The sequence below is a fragment of the Lagopus muta genome, chromosome 1, assembly GCF_023343835.1.
Source record: "Lagopus muta isolate bLagMut1 chromosome 1, bLagMut1 primary, whole genome shotgun sequence".
NCBI classification, from domain to species: Eukaryota; Metazoa; Chordata; class Aves; order Galliformes; family Phasianidae; genus Lagopus; species Lagopus muta.
In genome coordinates, this window is record NC_064433.1 from 20,093,714 (window position 1) to 20,119,516 (window position 25,803).

Consider the following 25,803-nt stretch of genomic DNA (forward strand, 5'->3'; position numbering starts at 1 on the left):
AAGAGGAAAGAGTAAAAGGTAAGTGGCAAGTAATTCTGCCTGTTCTGCTCTCTTGGTCAACACTGAACACTAATGAAATGGAAGCTGGCACATTTCTGTTAAATAGCAATAATACATGTCGAGCTCTCAACTGAGAGTCATCTTGAAAAATGTATGTTCCTGGTATATTATTTCCAATCTGTCTGATTGCCAAACTGTTGGAAGCCACGAAATTTAAGTTAGCTACATTTGTGTAAAGGAATGAAACTGTTAGGTGAAGCAATGGCTTTTAAAATCAGTGCTAGACTGAAAAGTGTATCAAACAGTTTCATGGAAGGAATAATGATCTCAACAATAATAATCAATCCATAATTCTAACACCCAACTCGTGCACAGTAACTGAATATAAGGATTACAATAAGAGAAACAGAACATCTGAAATGTAAAAGAATCACATGACGAAGAATATGAACTTACAAGTAAATACTTCCATTAATATCGCAGTGCATTTTAGGCTACAGTGGATGTTGTCTGTCAAGGAATTGAGAAACAAAGGAAATTGGTGTAGAGAGCATACCCACACAGGAAGGTAAAAGCTTTAGAAGATGGGTTCCAAGCTACCACGTCATCTCTCACACAGAGAAGTCCAACACACTGTATCAGGCAGTAGCATTAGAATTAACTTTATGTAACATGCATTATTGCATATGGAACTGCATAACTAACATGAAAGAGAGGAAGATTTAAAAGGTAAGTCATGACAGTAGCTGACAATGGACTGCAACCCTTGAAACAAAGGAAAGATATAAATTTTAAGAGATAGTATGAGGAATTAACAAAATCAGCTAACACATTCTGGAAAAACCAAGTGAACATAGCTGGAGAAATACCACTTGCCATGGTAGAGGGACACAAACTATGAATGTACAGAGACTAGTCTGCAAGGCAATGCAGTTGTAAGAAATGCAATACAGAAATTTCATCAGATCTGTTCTATCATGGAGCAGAGGAGCTGATCTCTCCTGTGGTTCATCTATAAAGGTGCATTCAATTCTCAGTTCAGTAAGTGGAAGAAACTTTGAAAGTATGAGGAAAGAAGGAGAATCTATTTCTTAAAAAATTGAAACATTTTGGCTGCAGATGTAATGGCATTAAGAAACAGAATGGTAATGTTTGCTAAGAGCACTTTCTATTAAGCTGGGATATAGTCTTACACTAATTATAATTAAAGCTCCATTATTTCAGGCTTTTATAACTAGGATGAAGGGAAGCATGCAAGTGTACAGAAAGTAGAACAAAACAAATAAGCCCTCTATAGTCTGGTGGGGAATAAAAGGCAGTGGAAACAAGGATGTGCCACCTGGGAAGAATACAGGGATGCTGTTCAAACATGCAGAGATGGGATCAGAAAACCCAACGCACAAATGGAACTGAGCTTGGAGATGGATGTTAAAACAACAAGAAGGATGCAATAGATACATTGGCCAGAAGAGACAGGCCAAAGAGAGCGTACCATATCAGATAAACAAGAACTGGATACAACAGATATGGAGAAGGCTGAGGTACTTAATGAGCTCTTTGCCTCAGCCTTCACTGGCAGCCAGCATTCTCCTATTTCTCATATCCCTGAATCTCACATCCTTGAACCTGTTGGTGGGAACAGGGGGAGTAAATTCCTCCCCACTGTGAGGGCAGAGCAAGTCTGACACTGCCTAATGAGACTGAACATGTACAAGTCCACGGGGCTGGATGACATGCATTTCAGGGTCTAGAGAGATCTGGCTGATGTGGTTGCCAAGCCACTCTCTAATGACTGGAGAAAGGGAAATATCACTCCCATTTACAAGAAAGGGAAGATGGAGGAACTACAGGCCAGTGGGTCTCACCTCTGTGACTGGGAAGATCATTCAACAGATCCTCATAGAAGACATGTTAAGGCATATGTGGGACGAGCAGGTAATCCGAAACAGTCAGCATGGCTTCACCAAGGAAAGATCATGCCTGATCAATCTAGTGGCCTTCTATGATGGAGTGAAGGCGTTGGTGGACATAGGGAAGGCAACTGATGTCTTCAACCTGGTCTTGTGCAAGGCCTTTGACATGGTCCCTCACTACATACTTATCTCTAAATTGGAGAGCTATGGATTTGAAGGGTGGAATATACAGTGGATAAAGAATCAGTTGGAAGGTTGCAGCCAGAGGGTTGTAGTCAATGGCTCTATGTCCAGGTGGAAGCCAATGACAAGCAGTATCCCCCAGGGTGTCTGTCTTGGGATGATCAGAGGGCTGGAGCACCTCTCCTATGAAGATAGGCTGAAGGAGCTGGACTTGTTCAGTCTGAAGAAGAGAAGGCTGCAGGGAGACCTCATTACAGTCATCCAGTATTTAAAGGGAGATCATAAACAGGAGGGAAATGAAATTTTACACTGGTAGATAGTGATAGGACAAGGGGGAATGTTTTTAAACTAAAAGATTTAGATTAGATATTGGGGAAAGTTTTTCACTGAGAGGGTGATGAGGTGCTGAAACAGGTTGCCCAGAGATGTTGTGGACACTCTCTCCCTGGAAGTGTTCTAGGCCAGTTTGGAGGGCCCCTGGGCAATGTGATCTAGCACTTGATCTAGCAGCCTGCTTGCCTGTGGCAGCGGGGTTGAAACGTAATAATTCTTGAGGTCCTTTCCAACTCAAGCTATTCTATGATTCTACAGTCTTGCTCCATATACTCAGTAGACACTACCAAGATCACCATCACCATCTCTGTGTAGGTTTGGCTTCCAAACATTTTGGGAAGTAGAGAAGCCCTAAAATACTTACTTTCCCCAGGGACATCTTGCTGACTATCTTCTGGCTGCTGGGAAATTCCCATTTTCGATAAGATGAGTGTGGCACCATCTCGGACCTTTGAAGATACAAACATAGGGTTGTTATGCAAAAGAATAAAACAAGGCTGAACTTTTTTCTTAACAGATAATCTGTGGTTTCCATAATCTTTTGCTAGAAATCTGGACCTGATTTCTATCAAAAGAAATCTGATAAATGCTGCCCTACAAAGGCTTATTGGGCAACCAGATCTGTCATTCAGAGCAGACTGCCCTCCATCTTGTTGCATAATAGATTGCATCAACACGTCCTCAGAGTAATCAAAATGCTAGAAGCACATCCAAGGCATCAGTGGTTCATCTGTCCAGTGCGAAGGCCCTTTGTGCAAAAATAGATCTTATTGTGAAGAATCACACCTCTATCTTTTCTGAGACAAAACTAACTTCTGGCTTTCCTAAACAGGATACCTGTTGTTACAAGAGGACAAATAAAATACAAAGGAAAGATAAGTGGATTGCAAGTGTTAGTGTGCCCAGCACAAAATCTAACAGACTGTACAGAACATCAACATCTGCTCTCTTGACTAGGCTGTTGAACAAAACAGATCGACCCAAAATCTATTTATCAGCAGAGCAAGAATAAGGATAATTCTCAAGGGTAGGAAGTTGTAAAGGAAATAAAAGAAAATATGAATAAAAGACCCAGCAAAGGCACAGGGAGCTTTGGAATGTTGAAAGGAGAATTTAGGCAATATGTCTAGACCATGTCTTTCATGCTCTCAAGTTTTTACAGTCTAGACCCAGAGGTAGTTTTTCTTTTGATCCTTTACACAGAACAGAAGTTCCTCTATAAACAAATAAAGATTTTATTTATTACTAGAGAACAATTAACAGATGTGAACAACTGCTCTGAAACACCTTACATTATAATGCATCAGGGTGTTGATACGTTTCCATCTGCCATCTCTTTGGGATGTTAAATCCAAGTCTGAGAGGATCTGTGCAGTAGAGCCTGGACGCCACTCTAAGGTGCAATTAAAATGAGAAAAAAACAACTTGTTTTAACCACAGGCAAATATAACTACTCCAAGAATGTTTAAATTTAGAGAACCTCTGACGCATTGTGGAATATTAAAAGAGGTAATTTGACACGTCATGATGTGCATTATTTATTGCTTTCTAGTTTGGCCTTTATTAGAGAAGTCTGCACAATTTATTCCCAACCACGCACATAATTTCTGGTTATTTTCCACAGAAAGTCAGAGAATCACAGAATGCCAGGGAGTGGAAGGGACCTTGAAAGATCATCTAGTCCAGTCCCCTGCCAGAGCAGTAACACCCAGATTAGGTCAAATTCCTTTGCATAGAATACTACTAATATATATAATAAGAACCACTGGCAGTCCAAAATAGAGGAGTAAGACTTTCTGTGGTTTGGAAAAACCATTCTTAGTTAATTTACCAGTATTTTCTCAAGAGTAAAAATTGCATCCTCTACTTTCAAATTAAGACAGTAATGAGGATATTGCAAAACTTCTTAAATGGAGCTTCTACTATGAGATTATTAGGCCTTTTAGGTCAGACTTTTTTTTCCTTTTTTTTCAGAAGAGAACAGCAATTCTGAAAGCCTTCGAAGATGATGATTTTCATAGGTTGGGTGGCTCATCATCTTTAACAAGTGAAATTCCTCTAAGTTATAATTTTTTTGAACAATCATAAGATCAAAATTGGTACCAATTTCTGAAACTGCATCATTACTTTTCCATCAGTTAATTGTCCATGCTGTCATTATCACATTAATTAGTACCTGCGATACTGTCAGACATGAATACATTTGTGCTAACAGTCATTAACAGGCTCTTTACACACTAATGACAGTAGACAAAAACTTTAACAATCATGAAAAAGAACTCTATAAGAAAGCATTAATTTTAAATGCATATTAAGATTGTGATAAAATGTGGTATATTTCCATCCAGCTGAACATAAATTCAATTTTTGTTGCTTTTGTAGGAATTTTTGGCAATGTGGAAAAGTCAAAATCACAAAGCACGTTTCCTCAACTCTGTATAGGATCACAAGCAGCAACCTACCAAGAGCTACACTCTCAGCTTTTGGCCACTGAGAACATGGCAGATTTCGATAGACTTGGTCTATTATCTTTTCCTTTACTTGTGATATGGTGTCACAGTTCAGCACTTTCACAGGTGTAGAATCAGTTCCTCCATCCTGGACATACACATTTACTGTCTGTGAAAGAAAGAACGTATACGGTTATTACGACAAATCAGTGCTTAAATTACCTGTAAATCTGGCTTACTAGATAGTTCAAATGCAAACATTATTTACATAAAATAAGTTTAAATAAAAAATTCGTTGATCAATGATAACTGATAACTTGGGGCGCAAGAAGCACAAGTAACACAGTGCCTAAACTTAATGTGTTACCAATAACCACCTGAACTGCACTTTTTTGAACTCCTAGAATACAGCACACTTTTGTCTTCCTTTATGCTATCTTCACAGACTGGGTTTTACCTCTCAAGCTAAGCAGGCTAAGCCAGTACATATATGATCTAACATGGCTCAGATGATGAGTAGTGATTTGTCCATTCCCATAACTTTATCTCCTGTGACCAGCTGCTCACTAGACATATATGAATACACAGACACATATATCTGTATATATAAAAGCCATATACAACAGCTCTGATGTTCCAAGACTTTATTTATTGCTCACTATTGTCACAATAACCATAATAGCTGCAGGAAGTACACCTAAGTAGTTTATAATAGTTCTAAAATATTACTGTTTTCTGATAGTACTGACATGTTTTTTTTATGTTAAAGCGAATCTCTTGAAAGCCTGTAATTTGTTATATCTAGGGGGATTTTTTTTAAAGTATCTTCATTATACACATCAGTTTCAGCACAGATAGAAGCAAATGAGAAAATGATGGCCAGTAAACCTCCGTGGGAGGAAAAAATACCCAAAACAAACAGACATTGCAGCAAACCTCTTTCTTTCAGTATCCAAATCAGTACAACACCACATCTTTGTGGAGGTTTTGCTAGTCGGGAAGCTTCGGAGGCCAGGCATGTCACAAGACCAGCCGGTGATCCTAAGCATCTCATCTGGTCCTGCCAACCATGACACCTAAATTTATCACCATGAGCCTCAGAATTGAACTTGCACGGTTGGTATTTTTATTGCGCGAAGAAAAACTACGCCATACGGCAGTGAAATTAAACATGATTGCACTGTCCCTTGGCAGAACTCTCAAACTAATCATGAGATTTCACCTTCCTTTTCCTATTAGCTTTATGGTAATTAGACATGATTTGCTGCTGGTTCAGTATGCAGCATGTCAGCGTAACCAGTGATGCAAAACAGACTCAGCTTTTAAATAAGAACAATCAGAGCGCAGACAGCTCTGTACCGTACTCTCCCACCACATCTCACTTTCCAGCAGAAGTGAACTAATTAACTCATGCTTCAACTGACCTCGGTGGATGAATGCTCCCTAACTGTTCTCTATTACCACAACATCGTCACCATCATGCCGAAGGATCCTAATAATTTACAGCAGTGCTTCACAGTCTTTTATCACACATGTATCTGTATATATCTCATTATCTTGCACGTGCACACATACATACAAGATAATTGTTTTATGTGAAATTTGTGAATCTGGACCAAATAGCGCCACTATACAATGTCACAGTGTTTAACATCTAAATATGCTTGTTCTGCCCACATCTGATTACATACACAAATTTTCTGCTGTTGCACTGCATTCATTTAGCTTAATTATAGGCATCAGATTTTTATGAAAAGAAACTGACTGAATAACAAACTGCTGCTATGAAGACTTGCACGATGCACAGTACAAATACATTTTCTTCACCATACACAAGAGAAAATGGATACAGCACTGTCACTTAGTGCAGTTCTCTGAGTGGTATTTTCAGCTCAGATATTAACACAGAAACACAGCTAATTCCCATCATAACAACTGAACTTAAAATATTCATTCTTGGTCAGCACTCCCTTTTCCTGCAGGCAGTCTAGGTAACAGTCGAGTGACTCTGTGAGTGAAAGTCCTATGGCAGTCTCCTCACATCAGCCCTCCCATCAGCATCCCTTCAGAATACGCAAACAGACTTAAAGCTTTTGGTTAAGTTTCTCTTTTGACACTGCAGATATGTCACTGCGTCTTTCTCAGTTGGAGACAACCACAAATGACTGCTAACATGTCAATAAAAGAGGAATCAGAGATGAAAAAAAATTTTCTGACAAGAAGAAATCAAAAGTGAAAGAAACAACCTGAAGTTCAAGCGCAATGTTAGTGAAAGAATTTAACAAAAATCAATCACAAGTTAATTTAGATGGAAAAAGGGAAGGACGTAAACACCACAGCCACTCTTCAGGAAGACCTTGAAAAATACAGAAGGGATTTAGTGAAGTAAATTCCATAGTGGTAGAACTGGAATTTAACACATAGAAAATAGATTATAACTCTGTTTTCCTGCTTGGAGACTTGCTGATCATCTATAGTATTGCCCTTGATCAGAATTCCTGTGCAGACCATAGTAGTTCAGAAAGTATGTACAGTCTTTACACTAGACATCTTCATTATAATAGGAAAGTACTTTCATAACGTATTAACCATGCTCTGCTTACCAACTGTGTATACTCGACATCATCTCCTAGTAAGCCTGTGTCATTCAGCGTATACTTGGCTTTCTTCAGAACAGCATCCACTGGACCTTTCTCTACTTGGTGTTTGATGGCTTTGAACAATTTGTAAAGAGGCTCCCCAGCATTGTCCTGTTACAAGGAAATAAAGCAAAATAAACAAAAATGAAATATATACTCAGTGCGCATGTTTAAGTATTACTGATGAAAAAACCCCAAAGGCAACAGACTTCAGCTCTTACCTTGAGGTACTGATATAAACAAATAGACATCCAGTTAGACAACATTCTCTCAACAACTGTTTCAGATCTAAAAAAAATACAATGCCAAGTAAGTTAACGGCACTTAATGACAAAGTTTTAAAGAAAAGCGTTGCTTGAAATATAATATTTTTTACATGCTTAACTGCAGGCACTCTCCTAATGCAATGATTTCCCTACAGAGTCTTGAGAGCATGTACTTGCTTTATGATAAGTGCTTTGTATTGCTCATCATTCCCGAGTACCTTCGGCTCATTACTAAAAAGCACAGTCTTTATGCAAAACCTTAAACTGTGGCTATGCTGTAAGAAGAGCTAAAAAATTAACCCAGAAGTGCGCAGACTGGGAAAGCAACTCTACAGATTACAAAGCACATGTGCACAGCAAGGCCTTCTGTAATGGATTTGAGAGAACAGGAGGGTTAAAAACATTAGTGCAAGCCTTCATCGAATACATAATGAAAGCTGATTATGTGTGCTCATTACGGAGATGACGTGTGGTATAAATGCTAGATAATTTGGAATAAAATCAGATTAAAAAGTAAATGAAATGTTCATTATTGTATTTTGAAGTAAGGTAGATGCTTCAGCAACCTTGATACAGATTCTATGTCACAGCAATTTGAATAAGGAAATCTGTTGCCAACAGCCCAGCTTTTGCCTTTCACGGCTATTTCTGGTGAAGCTGTCTTCTTAATATGCTTGGGTGAGGGTGTTTGACTTCCACAGATAGCTGGTGTTTTAATACAGTCAAAAGAAGTTGCAAAAGAAGTACATTTTCAGGAAAATAGAGAACAAAAGAATAATATAACAATCATTCAAACCTTCTTAGCATCAGCTTTGGGTTTTTGGCCACCACATACTGCTCCATCAGTTCTAAGAACAGCGTCCTCATGATGTCAGTATAGTATTCTAGTTTTCCATGTAAAGCAACCGTCAGTAAAGATGCAAAGTACACTTTAGCTCGAGCAGAGAACTCCCTTTGGTTTTCCAGCGTGTGAATAAACTGAAATAGAAAACAAATGGAAAAGCAGGTCAGTTGACGTTTTTGTGAAGAACCTCAACACTTGTCTGCATTACAAAGATGAGGAATATTATTTTAACAGTAACCTAAACACAACATGGAAAAGTTTTCAGAAGTTCGAAAATACTACTTGTAAGAATATGTTCCCTATCATTTGGTTTTAGATAGATCATTTGGTTTAGCTAATCCAAGGAATGGTAATATATTTTAACTGAAGGAGGGAGGGAGGGAGGGAGGGAGGGAGGGAGGGAGGGAGGGAGGGAGGGAGGGAGGGAGGGAAGGAAGGAAGGAAGGAAGGAAGGAAGGAAGGAAGGAAGGAAGGAAGGAAGGAAGGAAGGAAGGAAGGAAGGAAGGAAGGAAGGAAGGAAGGAAGGAAGGAAGGAAGGAAGGAAGGAAGGAAGGAAGGAAGGAAGGAAGGAAGGAAGGAAGGAAGGAAGGAAGGAAGGAAGGAAGGAAGGGAGGAAGGGAGGAAGGAAGGAAGGGAGGGAGGAAGGGAGGAAGGAAGGAAGGGAGGAAGGGAGGAAGGGAGGAAGGGAGGAAGGGAGGAAGGGAGGAAGGGAGGGAGGGAGGGAGGGAGGGAGGGAGGGAGGAAGGGAGGGAGGAAGGGAGGGAGGGAGGAAGGAAGGGAGAGAGGGAGAGAGGGAGGAAGGGAGGGAGGGAGGAAGGGAGGGAGGGAGGAAGGAAGGGAGAGAGGGAGAGAGGGAGGAAGGGAGGGAGGGAGGGAGGGAGGGAGGGAGGGAGGGAGGGAGGGAGGGAGGGAGGGAGGGAGGGAGGAAGGAAGGGAGAGAGGGAGAGAGGGAGGAAGGGAGGGAGGGAGAGAAAGAAAGAACAATAATGTGTTCTGTGACAATTTTTTTAAAAAGGAAAATCAACTCTCCTCTTTCCCAAATTCCCAGTCCTTTCACATCATATTATAAAGCCACTAATCTAAGTAAGTGCACCTGGGAATGCACTCTGTTCTGCCAGAAACTATAATGTTACCATTAACTAGCTCAACACTGGAGTCTCATTAAAGAATAAGAAGTAGATAGGAGCCTAAATCTATATTTAGGTGTCTGACAATCAGCTCAGTTTTTGAGTGTGAGCAATTAGATATCTTTTTGGAGGAGCTGAGTACTCATCAATCATTTTTATGAATAGGGCACTTGTTTCTGGAGGAGCCTATGTCTTGGGCTGTCTGGGAGAAAAATCCAGCTGACAGCTTCCAGGAGTAACTGGTAACCACAGCACCTAGCTGAACCAAGAGGGAATCACCATTCCCTTGGACACATTTCTTAAAAAGATAAACATACACTAACATGTAACAGCAGCTTTTACAGCAGGTAATATCTGTTTTCCTGCAGCCGCTGTAATGATGACTAAGGCTATGCTACATGCTATGGCTGGTTCTACAGAAATGCCTGTCTGTAACTCCAGGAAGTTCTGGCTGCAGTGCCACAGATTTGGCTTTGGTTACTATGGAACCAGAATCTTAGAAAATGGCTTATTTCTATGGACTTCGTTTCACTTGTACTTGCAAACCTACTGTGTTGAATGCCAAGGTATGCCAAGCGAAGAGACAAAGTGAATCTACTTCAATACTCACATTAATGAGAAATGATTTGCTATTGAGGAGGTTGGAGAACTGGTTCAGAGCCTGCTCCACAGTCTGCCGCCGAGCCTCTGGAATATCCAGCTTGCCTGTAATCATCACATCCTTCTCCCCATCTTTGGAGGGCAAGAAGAAGACTCTGTCCGTGTATGTTTTGTAGTCCAGTACTGGGATTCCAGCTTCATTTACATCATTTGTCTGATCCTCCATCTCTATCATTAGATCTAGAACACAGTTGAACAGTTGATTTAAAAAAAAACCTGCATCTTTTTTCTTTTTTTTGGTAGCACAATCGCTTTGGGTACCACACAGCATAGAAGAAGTAACTCATCACTGAAAACTCTATCTCAACTCACATTTTCTCTTGTTATTTTTGCCAATTATCCTGTTAACTATGACCACAGCTAATCCTCTGGTGACATGAGCATCTGTCTCTAGCACAGATGGTTTCCTTGTTTACATCTATTGAAAGACAGTCTTAATGGATGTCTGAGTGAGTTCATACGTATGAACCTGGGGTTGCTGCAAAGAGCAAAAAACTGACACAGCAATACTGTTTTTTCAGTTTTTTCAAAGTATGTTCTATTTCCTCTGAATCCATGCAGTAATGAAAGTTATTTTTAAAAACACATAGCAATGCAGGAGAAGTACAGTTTAAAACATAAAGAACACTAATTTAATTGAGAGGAAGGGAATGGCAGGAAGGAACAAGGTTAAATATCTTGCTGAAATTGATGGAGACATTTCTGTGGGACTCAGAAACTTTGCATTTCTTAAAAGGACAACAACTAGGGAATCATCTTTCGGAAGAGCTATTTTAGCTGAAGGATTTCCAATTACCCAGTATTGTTGATTGACTAGAATACCATGTTAATTAATACAGTGACCTTGTGTCTCTGCAATTTTATTGCTCATATGCATTCATTTACCCCTTTATTTTAGAGCAGTCAGCAAATCCTAAGAGAGAAAGCGTCTTGTGGTTTCCAGCTCTTTGGTATTTGCACTTCCTCCCTGATGGCTCTTGACTATTCTTGGTCCTACGTATTTCAGACTGTCTGTATTTCATGCTGCTGTCATTATAGCTTTACACTGTGGCTCTAGAACGTGTTTTGACTTCAGTGTTTCACTTTACTGTCAGCCAAGGTGGATGCAGTTTGGAAACTGGATTGCTCCTTGCAGATGCTTTCTGTTTCCTCAGTATTTGTGCTTAATGGAGCAGAGAGGAAACCTTCAACCCACCAAACACCAGGAGTCTGCAGCACCCTCCAGGGAGGGTCAGCAAGAGAAAGGCACCTTTTCCTTTCAGAAATGAGTATGAGGTTTTGCATTGAGGAGGCAGTAGGAGAGAGCGCTGTTAACTTTGATTAAACCTTTCACATTTCAAAATGCAGTTTGAAATTAAGCTTCCCTAGTAACAGTTTTTGATTCAAAGATTTGTTTCTGGGTTGTGTCTAGGACATGGAAAGAGTTAGCATTCCAGAGAAAGAAAGTTGAAAGGAAAGAACATTCAGTCTCCAACATTTCTGGAAAACAAGACTTAGAGAAGCTCCAAGTATGGCAGAAGTCACTGAGATACCCAAGCTCCTAACATTAGTTTCAAACTCTAACCTGAAATTGGTGTTTAATTCAGTCCTTCTTGTTAGCTGCTGTCAGCATGAAGTAATCTATTTCTCTGTAGAATAAAACCTGTGGCTTTTTTAGTAGGGATTATTTCAACACGACCCAACAGCAAGTCTAATTAGCTAATGAGGTGACATTTCATGGTAATCATTTAGGCCAATATTTGCAATGTTTGCATTCAGATGCTTAATTTAAGCATTGCAATGAGTGGTTCAACATGTAGAAATGCTGAGCCTACACACCTCCTGCTGTCCTCCCTGGGATGATGTTTCTAGATTTATACAAAACAATTAGCTAGCTTCTCAAATCAAGCATAGGGTCTTGCCATGATAAACTGTACAACATACTATTTCTTTCCTGCGTGCTTACCAATTATCCCTTTGCAGACTGATTGCTGAAAATACATTTTGCAGGTCTGAAAATCATTTTTCATGTACATACTTGGCATATATTGCCATTGTGCTAAATACTAAGTGGACAGTTAGTTACTGCGAACCTCTCTTTCCTCTGTGTCAATCCACTCACATTTATGTACGTGCATAAATAACTACAAATAACCCCCATCTCAACTATTTTTATTTTGTAATAGAAAAATGTGCTTCCTTTAGACTAAAACTGTCCATTTCCTTTAAGAACCTCAACTCCATATTTTACATAATTTATGACTTTTATACATAATAGCAAAATGTTTGCTCTGTGTCAATACCTGTAATCAAAACTACCAAGACCTACTTTGAATTATTTGTTCTCAAGAGATAGTTTTAGCAACATAGCATCACAGGTCTTCCGATTGCTCAAGAGGACTCACAGCAGTGCAAATATCTGTCATACCTGTGAATTCCTTCTTGCACCGGTCTCTGACACTCTCCTCCAGGCCTTCAAGTTGAGATTTAATTTTTTCATACTCTCGTTCTGCTTGCTGGCTCTGCCGTCTTTATGGAATAAAAATAAGATTTACAAAAGTTACAAATTGTAAAATCAAATAGTTTGCCACAGGGGATGACGGGAGGACCGTTCTTGGCTTAGATTTCCATTTGAACACTACTGACAGATGAAGAAATGGAGAACAGCATCCGTAGCTCAAAATTAGTGCCAATCACCCTGGCATCACCACAGACATGCTACTTGAAAGCGTGCTGGGGCAGACATTTGAAATCCAATAAGCACTAAGCTACAAATATTTATACATACAAATCCTATATATTCAGTACAGAAGCTTAATTTGTATGCACCAAACAAAGACTACTTGCAGTATGTTCTACACTAGCTATGAGGCATCCAGGGTATGCAACAAGAAGTGAACCAAGGAGGCTACAGAACATCTGCTCTGCTCATACACACCATTGGAATGAAATCCACCTACTCTTAAGGTCTGTGCATGAGGTCAGTGTATTACTAACCTCAAAATTATGCTAAGTAGGTCTCAAGTGAAGTACAGACATTGTTCTGGACCTCTGTGAAGTGTGAACTTAATAATGAAATTTGTGTGTGGGTAAAACTTATCTCAGCTTGAAAGACCAAAATGACCACTAAGCCAAATACATCCCAGCTTGGAGTTACAGTTGACTGAGGCAGTATAAATGTGGATGAATATGTATGCAGAATAGGTTATATCCTTCAGGAGAGGCACGTTAGCAGCCATTTCAAGAATGTTGTGTGTGCCACTTCGCAGTTGCGCACTAGGCAAACCTGGGACCAATTGTTGTGCTCACGTCTAAAGGACACACCATGCTGACTGACACACAGAATCACAGAATCACAGAATGGCCAGGGTTGGAAGGGACCTCAAGGATCATGAATCTTCAACCCCCTGCCACATGCAGGCCGCCAACCTCCACGTTTAATGCTAAACCAGGCTGCCCAGGGCCCCATCCAACCTGGCCTTGAACACCTACACATTATTTGGTGTGCGTGAGAGGAATAAACTGGTGCTCAGACATATTTCCAGCCTTAACTGCTTTTCTTAACTCTAAAGCTCTTAAAATTTATATTTTGTTGGTTGAGCTCAGAACAATCAGGTATTACCTTCTAAACTGTAGGACACAGGACAACAAAAGGACATAATTAAAGGAACTTCTTACCTGTAACAGATGATAGAAATGATGATGATTGCTATCATAGGAATAAGTACCAGTGGCAAAATAAGATTCAGTGGGATGTCACTCACACGTGTATCATATTCCACTCTTCCAAGGACCCATTCACGGAGTCCAAATTTCACCTAATTAGGTAAGAACAGACATTTGCCTCAAGAACTGCAAATGGACAGTGGCTCACTTTTCAATTGTGCTCTAAATTCTTAGTAATTCTCACTAAGTGAACTTCTAGCTCAATTTGCCAAACAAAAGAAACATTTCTGAATACTTTATACAAAATTTAGGTCACTAGCACTTTATTCTATGAGATAATTTTACTTTACTTTGCAGAGGAAGAAAAATTCCCAGCTTGCCTAGCTAGAATTTTACAATCCCGTGTGAAGAATGTACAGCTCGGCAGCTTGGGAACACTGTTTACATGTGACATCTTCTAGACAAGAGGCAGAAACTGGAGGAAGAAAGAACTGCAAGGAGTTTCTTTACGGTATACATTATATTGAAAAGGTAACTTACAATGAATTCTGGAAGGTTATTGATCATATCCCTTTTCTGCCTTTTCTTTGGCTGTGGCTGTACTTCAGGCGGCTCACAATATAAGTCTGTTTCAGTCAGTGTCTTTATGTTGCAAGGCTCATCACCTACAAAAGCCTGGGCCTCGTCAATGGTCATGGCTTTGTTCAGGTTACTGCCCTAGACAGAAAATAAAAGAGTAAGTCATTAAGGCAAAGTCTTGGGATACGAGAAATCCCGAGTTGATAATTTCTATTTGGATCATTTTGAGCAGCAGATGTGAGTCATACTGTAGTGTACAGAAGAGCAGAGTGGAGCGGAATCATACAATTCCTTCTCCTTTTCTTCCTGACTCAAGAAGAAAAGTTCCCTGCAGTCCTTGAGAGCTCTCTGGGAGAAGAAATTTCCGAAGGCCAGACTCAACAGTAGTGGAGTCCTGGGGAAACCCAAAGTATGGCAAAAAGGCCTCTGAGAAGGGCAGGGGAGGGAAAGGAAAGACAATATTTATTATCTAGCAGGAGTAAGGCATTCTAGAATTTGAAGTATTATACCAAACAGCTGTTCATTATAGGTTAAGGGTTTTTGAAAGAAAGGAAAAATCTCACACACGTATCAAGGACAAAGTGAGTAACCATAATCTCTTAATAAATTTACCTTTGCATTTATAAGTTTGTTGACTTGCTTCTTGATGCCATCTGTGAAATTTTCAAAGGTTGGGTCTGCAACATATGTAAATGAATGGCTCTCATTTTTTACAACCAACTGATAATGATCCATTAGAATAATAGTGGTAATGTTATAGTTTTCTGGATCTTCCAATATTGGTAGTGAAGAAAAAACCACTGTGGTTTCATTAAGTCTCATAACACAGTTTCCAACAAACTATAAGAAACAAGAGAAGAACATGAACATATTAGAGTTTGATTGGTTCTTATACATAAGTGTTGATAACTTCACACTTCAGAAATGAAAACACTGGAGTTGTATCCTCTTCATACAGAAAAAATAACACAGTATTTGGTACTTGCTAAAAAGAAAAGAAGAAGTAATAATGACGGTAACAAACTGTTGATTCATTATATCCTAGCAGCTGTCCCCAGAAAAAACACAGCTCACTTTCCATTGCCTCCAAATTCTGTGGCTCTGGACAACTGGGCTGATATCAGTAAATTGCTCTAAGATTAAGAGGTTTACATGGGAAGTTTAATCCAGATCATCTTCTGAACCATAAAGTGTCTCAGGTTCTTTTTACTGACACAGTAGAATACCTTGCTGAAATTCAAGACAATTACAAAGTGAATTTCTGAATAAAATTTACTAATTGTTACTAATTGATAACAACTCCATTGATCTGCCCCTCACCTCACTCTCAGTTACGTAAATGTTCTTATCCTACACACTCCTGCAGCCATTCAGTTACACAAACCACAGCCAACAACACTAACACACACAGCCAAGAACCCTCAGAACTTCCTCTATTAACACCATAGTTTCTCACAGAAATCAAATGCCACTTGATAGCTTCTCTCCTAAATATTGATATTGCTACAGAAATGAAGCAAAACAAAAGATCAAAAAAGATTAAAAAGCCAGCTGGCTTTAGCATACTCTAAAAGTTGAACCACACATAAAACACTAGAAATGCAGATTAGCAATTCTATAATTATTTTTGAAATTGAGCCACACTACAGTCTCAAATTGAAAAGCTAGCCTTAAAAAAAAGCCTTAAAACACATTCTTACTGGAAGATTGTTTTCTAAGCTCTCAATCTTTGTATTAAATTGCAATCTTCATGAGAAGAGTGTGAAATTGAGACCTACAGATAATGTCAGTTCTTAACATTACAAGCAAGACGTTTGTTTTCTTTTTTAACTTTATTTATTGTTCATGTCTTTTTTTTAGGAACATGCTGTAAGTGGAATATGCTTGAAGAAAGAAAGAGAAGATTTTTTTGTTGCGCACTGACTGTGCAAGCCAAGAATGCAATACTGTAGGACTTTTAGGCAAATTGCTGAAGTTTGCAAGGAAGGAGAAAGATGAAGACAAATTACACCACTTTCAAGTTTTGTAATATATCCAGTTTACCATCCAAAGCTTAATTCTTATATCCTTATTCATTCTGAATGAAAATAATTTTAAAGCAAAAGATTATAAGATCCATGTAAATGTAAATGAAGATGGCGGGAGTGGGCTTTTCTCAGAGTGAGATCCAGAACAGACCCAGAAGCCTGTTCAAACGTCCCTCCACCTCAAGCCCAATGAATTCAAGTGGGCAAGTTCATGCATTTTTTTAAATAGATTATGTGTTATGCATCCAGTGTGATGCCTTGTGGGGGAAAAAGAAAATTACCGTTTTGGAGCTCAGTTTGCCTGCTTCTGGACGCTCTGCATGTACCATCAGTGAGAAACTCTGGATCAGTTCAAACCCAGTTCCAGTTACTGTAATGTTTCTCCCTCCACTGAAAGACAAAATTAATAGAGAAGTCAAGTAATTGGCAAAACACTACAGTTATAGATTGCTTTATCCTACAGCATTACTACTTCCACTGAGAATGTAATTGCACACATTCTACACAAAAAAATTCTGTTAAAGCTATTGATGGCAACATCATTTAAAAACAGCAATGTCAACTTAAAAGTAATTTTCAAATAGCAGAATAGAAAAGTGCAAGTCGTTTGTCAGTAGCTTTTCACTGATGCCTATTTTTGTGTGCTTTACTTCTGCAATGTTTTTGTTCAAATGCGTCCACCTACCACACACTGAGATAAAGGTGAGTGTATTTTCCACAGATCTGCAGGGAACTGGCTTCCCTATTCCTTTTCATTTGCAACATATTTTTTACAAGAGAATGTATTCATATAAGAAAAAGAACGCATACAGGTGGCCGGTGGGAACTCAAGTCTTCTCAGTAACACAGATTGAGAAGGATAGCAATCCTCAGAGCAATCCACTGAAATAAGGTTCAGTTCATAAGGAGGAAAAAAGATGTCTTTTAAATACCCTGGAGTAAATCACTAGTGATCTACCAAAGAACCCCTGAGGCCTCCAAACCACCCAAACAAAAATCAAAAGCAAGTGTGAAAAACACATCAAATTTTACATAAGCAATGCTCCCTATACATGGAGGAAGGTACCAGTTTATCTAAGAGAAGTCATGGCTGATTTTAATTTTATCATCCTATTTTTAAGATCATGATCTTACACTTCTTCCTGAAAGAAAAAATTTACTTGATTCCTCTCTGTCAACTGTGCCCAATAGGCAGAGCAGTCAGCATATAAGTTTGAGACTATGCTAGTTTTTATTTCAAACAGTTCTATATGGAGAAAAAGCTACAACATATTCTAACCCAATTGTAAATGAAGTAATGACAAATATTTCATTACCTGCTGAAACTATTTACAGGCTTGAACTTGGTGACAGTAGGATTCTCACTGTATGAAAATTGCACTGGTACATCAATTTTTGTTTCCCCATAGCGCATTGTGACTCCAACAGCTTCAACCTTGCTATTACGTCCTGTAACGCAAACAATCTCATCTCCAAATTCAGTGCTAGATTGCAGAAGAAAAGGAAACATCTTTAGTTACTAACATTACTGTGATCTGTATTCTTTACTATAGTACTTCATAATAACAACAATAAAAACTCTATTTTTGCTAAGCATTAGGAAATTACATGAGTAGGTAACATTTTCTCCAGATCATTTAGAGTTTTTAAGCAGATATGAAAAGCAATACTGTACAAACACAATGTGCTGCCAGCACATTTCATCTCACTCCATTTCTGGGGGGGAGAGAAGGGCAGCAATTAATAATTGATAGGACCAGAGAGAATGGTTTCAAGCTACGGCAGAGGAGATTCAGGCTGGACATTAGGAAGAATTACTTTCCAGAAGGGGTGGTCAGGCACTGGAATGGACTGCCCAGGGAGGTGGTGGAGTCAGCGAGCCTGGGGGTGTTCAAGGAAAGGCTGATGTTGTGTTGAGGGACATGGTTTAGTGGGAGCTATTGGGAATAGGTGAACGGTTGGACTGGATGATCTTTTAGGTCTTTTCCAACCTTGGTGATTCTATGATTCTGTGATTCTGTGATTCTATGATTCTATGATTCTATGAACAAGGGGCACAACAGGATTAAAAGTGTATATGTATATGGAACCACTGAGGAGATGTTGAGTGAGAGCATGGCCAGATATGGAGCAGCCAGTCAATCAGAGTGAGCTGAAACTGTAAAATTCTTTGCATAACTGAGTTCTTCAGCTTTGGTGATTTTTGCAGCTACCAATTCCAGCTGAAGCCTCTGAGTGAGTTTGTGTCTGAACATTATGTGCAGAACCACACTGCACAGCATGAGTCACCTCTAAGAGATAGACAAAAGATTTGTGTAATTTCCAAAGGCCAGAAAAGGTTGGTGCTTTGTTAGGATACAACTCTATTCTCCATTACCCAGGGTACGTACACATTGCAAGGCTGGCTACCGAGATAAACACGAACATCCTTCTTGGAACCAGTTGCCAGGTTCATACCAGTGATGGTAAGTGTGGTTCCACCTGCTTGTGGACCACTTTGAGGTCTTATTCCAGTAGGCTGAGGGTCCTGAAGGGAGAAAGTGATCAAACTACTTCAGCAAATTAAAATAAAATTGACATCAGTATTTACTATTATAGGAGATAATAGTAGTTTAATATTATTACCTGAAAAATAAGAAGATAAAAATAATGAAGGACAAGTCTTCTCAAATAAAAGTCTATCATTACTCATGGTGAGCAAAGGAAGAAGTAACGTGGCTTTATATGAACTTAAATTTCCTATTTGCAATATTTAGAGTTAATTGCCATTAAATCTGTGTGGGTTTTGTGTTGAATTTCTTGATTTCACATTTAATAATTCTCTCTTCCTTATGGCTGAATCTGCCTTCCCCTTTTCCTTACCCTTTCCTACATTCCACATCGGTGACAGATGAGACAGAAAAGTTTTACAGAACTGATACTAAAAAAACAAAAAGAACATTAAGATTCCATTTATGTAGGACTTTTAATTGCAGTTAAAAGAGTATTGTCTCCTTCTTTACCAATGAGCTCACAGGAAAAAAAAATTAGGAAATACTAAACTTTTCTTTATACGCCTAAAAGCTCGAAAAGGATTTCTTAAGATCAGTTGAAACAAGCTTCAAATTGTCATGAAATTTTTCAGAAATAAAAATTTCTCAAATAAGTTCACTCCTTTTTTCTCAATTCATTCTTTGTTTCTGTGACTGCATTCCCAGAGATATGACAAATACTATAAATTAACAGTGAAGGCTTTTCATGAGAAATGCAATTTAATTACTTCATCCCTAAGTAGTCCCTGCTCCCAGTTGAGGAAATCATTGCTATTCAGGACACCTCTGAATTAAGAGTGTGAGTGAAGCCGTGTAAGTGGCTTGAGATCCCTCAGCCTGGCTTCAGCACGCGCTGCCTGCCAACTTGCTAAAATGAGTGGATGATGGTGAAGTCCAGCCTTAGGGCAGTGCTCTGTGCAGCATGTCCATGATGGTCAACAGTGAGGGGACCTGGCAGCTCACACTGATGGTTGGACTTGCTGGTCTTGAAGGTCTTTTCCAAACTAGATGATTCTAGTTGATTCTAGATGGTTATGGTTGGCGACCCTGCACACAGCAGGGGAGTTGAAACTTTTCTATGAAACATTCTATGATTCTATAAATCTATGAACAAAGGAAGAGCAAAGACATTTGAGGACTTCCTTCTCTGATTAGGGTTTACCTGATCACCATCACATTGCATAGATGCTCACTCAGAGGACTGGCCATGCTCAGAGGGGGAAAGGCAATGCTCAGAAAGTTTTGCTGACTAGTCACATAGCAAAAAGCTTTCGCTTGCGATTTTTTACTCACGAAAAGTCTGCCATCTCTGTCAGCTTGCAGCTACAAATACAGTGGTTTGTGAGTGGCTGGTAGAAGAGGGAATGATGTACCGGAGTTCGGCTGAAAGCTCAGCAAGCCATTGATAGGTATTTAACAAATAGCAGGAATTTGTAAAAATGCATTCAGTTGACCTTGTGATTACTTGACAAATTTGTTTTATTGAAGCACTGATATTATAAAACATAGAGAACTTGTACTTGCTGTGCTTGTTATATACTTTCATGTCTGAGCAACTTCCCTCTGAAGGAATGTATCACGGTTCAGCACACTTCACAAATCCACAATGACAACTGTAATTTGCTCTCAAGTCATTGAGCTTTAGGAATATGCTTTAACACTAATTGGGTGTCAATTGCTTTTCTTCCCTAAGAGAAATCTGTTTGTAAACCCTTCACTCCTCAAGATGTATGATGATACAGCACGTGACTGCTCTCATGAACTAACCTCTGATTTCTTTTTAATTTAATACATCACTTGAGTTACAACATTTTATGTAAGGAATTGACTCAAAGTAATTTTTAAGCATAGTTTAAATAAAAGGGAACATTGATTCAACATAATAGAGTTGACTAAAACTGCTTACTTAGATCTATACAGCCCTCTCTGTGCATACTCTTCTTCAGATTTAATTGCTTGCTGATTTAACCTAAATTGAGATTACACAAGGGTAAATAAAAGATTTGAGTAGGGCAGTTTTAAAAGTCACATCTGAAGCTTAAATTAACATGTCTTGATCTGCTCTTCACAAAAAAGCTCATTGGTGGCTTTTTGAAACTCAATTTTGTTGATTAAAAATGCTACAACTGAAGATGTGTTGCTCATAAAAACTTACAAACACCTTACATTTAACCTTAACAGACAGAAAACCATGCTTTTTATTAACTTCAAATTAAGCTTTGATTGCTACAAAGCGTTAAGTATATTGGACGAGTACATTATAGCCAGTAAAAATCCACAGCAACAGATAGATGGATGTGGGAGGTACAGCTTCCAGAAGTCAACAAAAACTACTGAAAAATTAGTGGACAAATTCTTTACCCCTCAACCTCAGGAAAAAACTATGTAGACTGTGTAGCCCTTTTTCTAAACTCTATCTGTCAAACTTTTATACAAAGATAAATATCTACACCGTTAAAGCTCAGTTGGGTATCTGATCCATAACATAGGTAGTGCAACAGTTGGTTCAGTAGCTAACAATCAGCAAATACCAATTAAATACATGAATAACTACAAACCTCTATGAGTAACAACAGCAATGCGGATGTGAAACAAGTACCTGTTCCATTTTCTCCAGAACTTCCTTTTTTTATTAGAAAGACTCTGGCTCTGCTAATAGTTAAAGAGCTAAAAGGAGATGGATCCAAGCTTTTTGCAGTGGTGCCCAGGGACACTTTCAAGAGGCAAATGGAATCTGCTCTGGGCGTCCCTGCTTGAGGAAGAGCCGCATCGTTTGGCTTCCTGAGATCCCCGTCAACCTCATCCATTCCATGATTCTGCATCATTTTGTGAAAACCCAGCAATGCCAAAAAAGAGAACGGTACCCACGCCTTGCCCCACTTCTACAACACAGCTGCAATGTGTAGCCAGCACATCTCAGCTTCATTTCAGGTTAATGAAAAGCTGAGGCCAAGAATTGCTACGGTAGCTACTGCAAGTAGCAGCTGAGCAAGTGGAATAGTTACATTTAACTCTTATTTTCTCTTCAATCGCCATTTTTGCAGCAATCCCTCAAAGGGCTATTTTAAAACAGCTTAATCCAAAGTATTCATATTTAACCTATTTAAACTAATTTTGAAATTACAAAGAACACTCCAGGGACTAAATAACGTGGACATCCAGTAAAGATCTAATAAGGAGAAGCTAAACCAAGCTCTGTGTGCAGAGGAGTTTTTCAGGATGACCACTAAAACAATGCATCATAAAGGAACAGCTTGTTACCACAAACTTGTCAGTAATTCAGTAATTCTAATTTGCTGTTTTCTGTTTCACAGGCTTCTCCTTTTCCTTTTCCTTTTCCTTTTCCTTTTCCTTTTCCTTTTCCTTTTCCTTTTCCTTTTCCTTTTCCTTTTCCTTTTCCTTTTCCTTTTCCTTTTCCTTCCCTTTCTGGGACCTTCCAGAAAAATAAGTAGCTTAAATATATTATTGAGAATTTTAACCATTTTATTGCAAAACCAATACACTATCAGCAAGCTTTAGTGCTCTTCTAAAATCTTCACAGAAGGCTCCAAGTACAAAGCTGCAGCAGCCCACCTGGTGGTCATCTTGGAGTACCAACAAAGGAAAAGCGTAGTTTCTCACCTAAATGCTTTTTCAGAAATGCAGTTATGGCTTCGAGATCAGCAGGAGAAGACATTTTTCTGAATGCTATGATAATTTTAAAAAGGCCCTTCAGAAATGATACAAGGCCTTGAGAAGAATCGTGTTACCTCAGGAGGAGGCAGCCCTTTCCCATACGTCACATCATGCTCACTCACATGTGGAGAGGTTCAGACCTTTGCAAGCCACTAGGCTGAGTCTTACTGTACCAATACTAGCAAAGCTGCAAGAAACCTACCTGCACCTCTATGTCGCAGACCACAGCCCCCCATGAGATTCCTTCTTGCAGAAGAAAAAGAAGGCAAAGTGGTAAATCCTTTGCTGCTAACCTGGTTTGGATGATATAAAAATTGCTACTTTTACCAAGAAACAAGCCTCTTCCATCTGGGCTAAATCCTGGGCAGTGCTAAAAATTCAACCACTACAACCTGCACTGATCAGCCCAGGTCACCAAGTGCTGCGGGTTCAGTGATACCACATTTTCAAAATCCCCTCAAGGATTTCCTTTCTCCTAGTTTCTTCCCTATTCTCCTTTCAGTTCCTGAAATCAAAAGCACTCCTGCACTCATAACAGATACTCTGCTTCCATTTTCATTCCTCTGCATCTCCATATCTGTTTGCTCAGTCAGAACGTGCCTGGGGGACGTCACACTTTCTGCAACATTGCACCACAGTGCTTGCTGCAATTATGATGTTAAGCAGAACATTTGATTATGTGTCCTATATGGAATTTATAGCAGCCTTGTAATAATTCTTCTGGAAAACATCGGCTCTTGTGAGGGCTTGGCAACGCTTCATTTCTCATGGACACAGTAACATTTAAACAACCCTACCAACATTAATTTAACTCTTGTTTTATAATTCCTGCAAGTGTAGAAAATCGAAGTTCACGTACATTGCAGTTGCTTGAAAGGGGAAGATACTCTTTCAAGTTGCAGTGGTCTAAGCACTGGACACATTTGATCACTGGGCAAATACTGTACATGTCTTCCATGTACACTGTATCTGAATGAGCACAAATCTCCTCTGCAGTAACAGGTTCCCTCATGCCTGGGCTTTCTGACTGCCTGGCTTTCAAAAGCCTGCTCGGATGCCTGCCAGTTGCTCAGTGGCCTGTCAAGGCATGTAGGTCATCTCTCAGCAGAAGAACTTCTCACAACCCTACCCTTTCATGACTAGGTCCTGTGCTTGCAGGATGTGGATTTGCAGTTTCGATATGTGCATCCTCAGCTGTGCTATTTGAAGAAGGATCTCTTCTCAACAGGTGTAGAATGATTTATCCTGAAGAAACAATTTGCTCTCAACAGGATTTCTTGCTTGTAGGTCAGCGCAGATTTTAGCTTGTCAGCCATGGGAAATTTGAGCGTTTGTATCTCCTACATTCCAACATTCCTTAAATCCTTGGTAGAGATAATAATGCCAAGTGAGAGGTCTCAAAATGCACCTGCGACCTCTCTCTCCCGTGCTGTACCAGACTGCTGGGTGAGTACTCTGAGCTGATGAGCAGGTTTCCAGGGCTTTGATAACCACTGGATAGCTTTGGTTGAAGAATAATAATAATGCTGTGAATAGGTTACCTGTTCTGCCTTGATGACTATAGTCAGTGCTGATCCCGTTGATATAGCTTACCTGAAAGCAGTGGTTATCTACTCCAATTGGAAGCATTGAAGCGATGATAATATCTAAGCAGAATCCTTGCACATTGCTTATGGTATATAACATTTAAACAGTGTAACATTCTTCTGTAGCAAGAGTTTATTCTCTTTGTAACACCAATGAATTACTTGCAACTTACACTCACATTCATGTGTACCGCGGTGCCCTGCCTCATCCCTGCATCGTGGACTGACCTGAACTTCACAAATTGTATTTTTGGGTTGTGCCTCACAGTAATACCATATTCTTGTAACAATCTGTCTCTGAGATACACTGTGCTTCGTCAGCACGCAGGTATGAGGGGAAAATGAAGTCCTGGCAGAAATACTAACGCTGGCCCAAGCACGCATATGACTTCATGTCCAGGCCACTTTCCAGTGTCCTGTTTTCTTTGGTGCAGTCAGAAACCTTTCCTTGCTTTCTGCTTGCATCCTCCACTTCATACTTGCAAATTTGTTCACAGAAATGCTTATATATTATTTGTCATAGTTTCATGCTTTCTGCATGCTGGAGGGTAAATTATCTCCATGTCTGTTCCACTTATAATCACATTTAGCAGCAAACTTACTTATTAGCAACGTACATGACTGCTGCTCCTGATAGAGCTACTTCAGTCCCTCTGAGCACTTGCATCTGAGCTCTTATATTTTTCATTTTGTTTATTAATTTAGAATGAACATTTTCATCTTTTATATTTTATTGCTTGCAGTCAGTCTTTTTGCACAGGTAGGAAGGTGATTTGTTATTTCTTTAGGTTTCTGATTACAATGCTATTAAAAGATAGTTTTTTCAGGCTGAAAGTGCTCCTAGTGTTTTAGGTGTCTGTGGTCTGCTGGTGCCCAATCGAAGCACAGCTTTTATCTGGCTAACAGCAGGGTTACTTTTTTTCTCCTTTTCTTCCTGCTCTCCAGCTTCTTTGCAGTTTTTCCATTAAAGATACACAGGTGCAATACAGAACCCTTCCCCCAGCTTCCTTTTCACTCCCCTGTTTTGCACTTGGGATTCGATCTGCCACGCCAACTAATGTTCTTTTTCACTTGTTATGTTTATTTGCTTTTTCAGTTCTCCTGGTTTACATAGTTGTGCCGAGCCAACTCACTTCTGGTCTCTCGCACAGCATCCATGAACAAGAGGACTGCAGTTCTATGGGGCATCACTTAGGTTCTGCAGATTTTCTTTTCCAATTTCTCTGTTTTTTCTAATACTCTACCACCAAGCACATCCTGAACTTTTTATATTCTGCTGCAAGACTCTGTAAATAAGGATACTAATTGCTGTATTACTGAGCTATGATAGGAAATTTCTAGCCCA

General features: G+C 39.4%; 1 protein-coding gene across 4 annotated transcripts in view; it reads right to left on the reverse strand.

Moving 5' to 3' along the window:
- The window catches only part of PLXNB2 (plexin B2), a 248,050-nt gene that overhangs the window by 13,717 nt on the left and 208,530 nt on the right, over nucleotides 1–25,803 (reverse strand). For all 4 annotated transcript variants that reach the window (XM_048934711.1, XM_048934511.1, XM_048934604.1 and 1 more), the window contains exons 19-32: nucleotides 19,057–19,193; nucleotides 17,983–18,150; nucleotides 16,948–17,056; nucleotides 15,252–15,479; nucleotides 14,601–14,777; nucleotides 14,073–14,212; nucleotides 12,823–12,923; nucleotides 10,366–10,595; nucleotides 8,581–8,762; nucleotides 7,740–7,806; nucleotides 7,483–7,629; nucleotides 4,892–5,048; nucleotides 3,722–3,822; nucleotides 2,794–2,878 (exon numbers count right to left, since the gene is read on the reverse strand). In XM_048934711.1, coding sequence (XP_048790668.1) covers nucleotides 2,794–2,878; nucleotides 3,722–3,822; nucleotides 4,892–5,048; nucleotides 7,483–7,629; nucleotides 7,740–7,806; nucleotides 8,581–8,762; nucleotides 10,366–10,595; nucleotides 12,823–12,923; nucleotides 14,073–14,212; nucleotides 14,601–14,777; nucleotides 15,252–15,479; nucleotides 16,948–17,056; nucleotides 17,983–18,150; nucleotides 19,057–19,193 — 2,029 coding nt within the window. The remainder of the gene's footprint in view (nucleotides 1–2,793; nucleotides 2,879–3,721; nucleotides 3,823–4,891; nucleotides 5,049–7,482; nucleotides 7,630–7,739; nucleotides 7,807–8,580; nucleotides 8,763–10,365; nucleotides 10,596–12,822; nucleotides 12,924–14,072; nucleotides 14,213–14,600; nucleotides 14,778–15,251; nucleotides 15,480–16,947; nucleotides 17,057–17,982; nucleotides 18,151–19,056; nucleotides 19,194–25,803) is intronic.